Below are 734 nucleotides of genomic sequence, written 5' to 3' on the forward strand. Positions count from 1 at the left end.
CCTGGACTTGTGCAAAGCCTTCGATACCGTCCTACACGGCATCCTTGTCTCTAAATGGCTCAATGTCTGAGTGGAGACCCGTAATGAGCAGCGTTCCTCAGGGGTCGGTGTTGGGACCTGTACTGTTTAACATCTTCGTCAGTGACACGGATGATGGCATTGAGTGCACCCTCAGCGAGTTTGTTGACAACACCAAGCTGTATGGTGCGGTCGATATGCTGGAAGGAAAGGATGCCATCCAGAGGGACCTGGACAGGCTGGAGAGGTGGGCCACTGCCAACCTCATGGAGTTCAACAAGGCCAAGTGCAAGGTCCTACACCTGGGTCGGGGCAATCCCAAGCACAAGTACAGGCTGGGCAGAGAATGGATAAAAACCCCTAACCTATACATGGCTATTTCCATTCATGGTTCTTGGATCCTTGTGCATTTTTTAGTTGATGAACATAGTGATGGTCCCATAAACAGAACTCCTTTCTTTATTTGTAATGACATATTTAAAGCTTTATGATCCTCTCTGTTGCTAGATTACAGGTTCAGAGTTGTAGGAATTCTAATGTTGCAAATAGGTGGTGTGTTTTAGTTGCTATTTATGTTATTGCTGACATTATATAACTGATTTTTATTGCAGGATTTACAAACTTACTGTGATTTTCCTGATATCATTGATGTCAGCATTAAACAAGCAAGCCAAGAAGGCTCTAGCGAGAGAAGAATTGTCACCATCAACCAACAC

At 44.7% G+C, this 734-nt stretch overlaps 1 protein-coding gene across 1 annotated transcript in view; it reads left to right on the top strand.

Annotated features, from left to right (window-relative positions):
• LOC104511834 (tyrosine-protein kinase JAK2-like) overlaps positions 1 to 731 on the top strand; it is a gene marked incomplete at its 3' end in the record, with an annotated part of 19,830 nt that extends 19,099 nt beyond the window's left edge. Inside the window, exon 7 of the mRNA XM_010154599.1 lies at positions 630 to 731. Within this exon, the coding sequence (XP_010152901.1) occupies positions 630 to 731 (102 nt within the window). The remainder of the gene's footprint in view (positions 1 to 629) is intronic.
• Positions 732 to 734: the final 3 nt, after the last annotated feature.

Source organism: Eurypyga helias, unplaced genomic scaffold (assembly GCF_000690775.1).
Source record: "Eurypyga helias isolate BGI_N326 unplaced genomic scaffold, ASM69077v1 scaffold32256, whole genome shotgun sequence".
NCBI lineage: Eukaryota > Metazoa > Chordata > Aves > Eurypygiformes > Eurypygidae > Eurypyga > Eurypyga helias.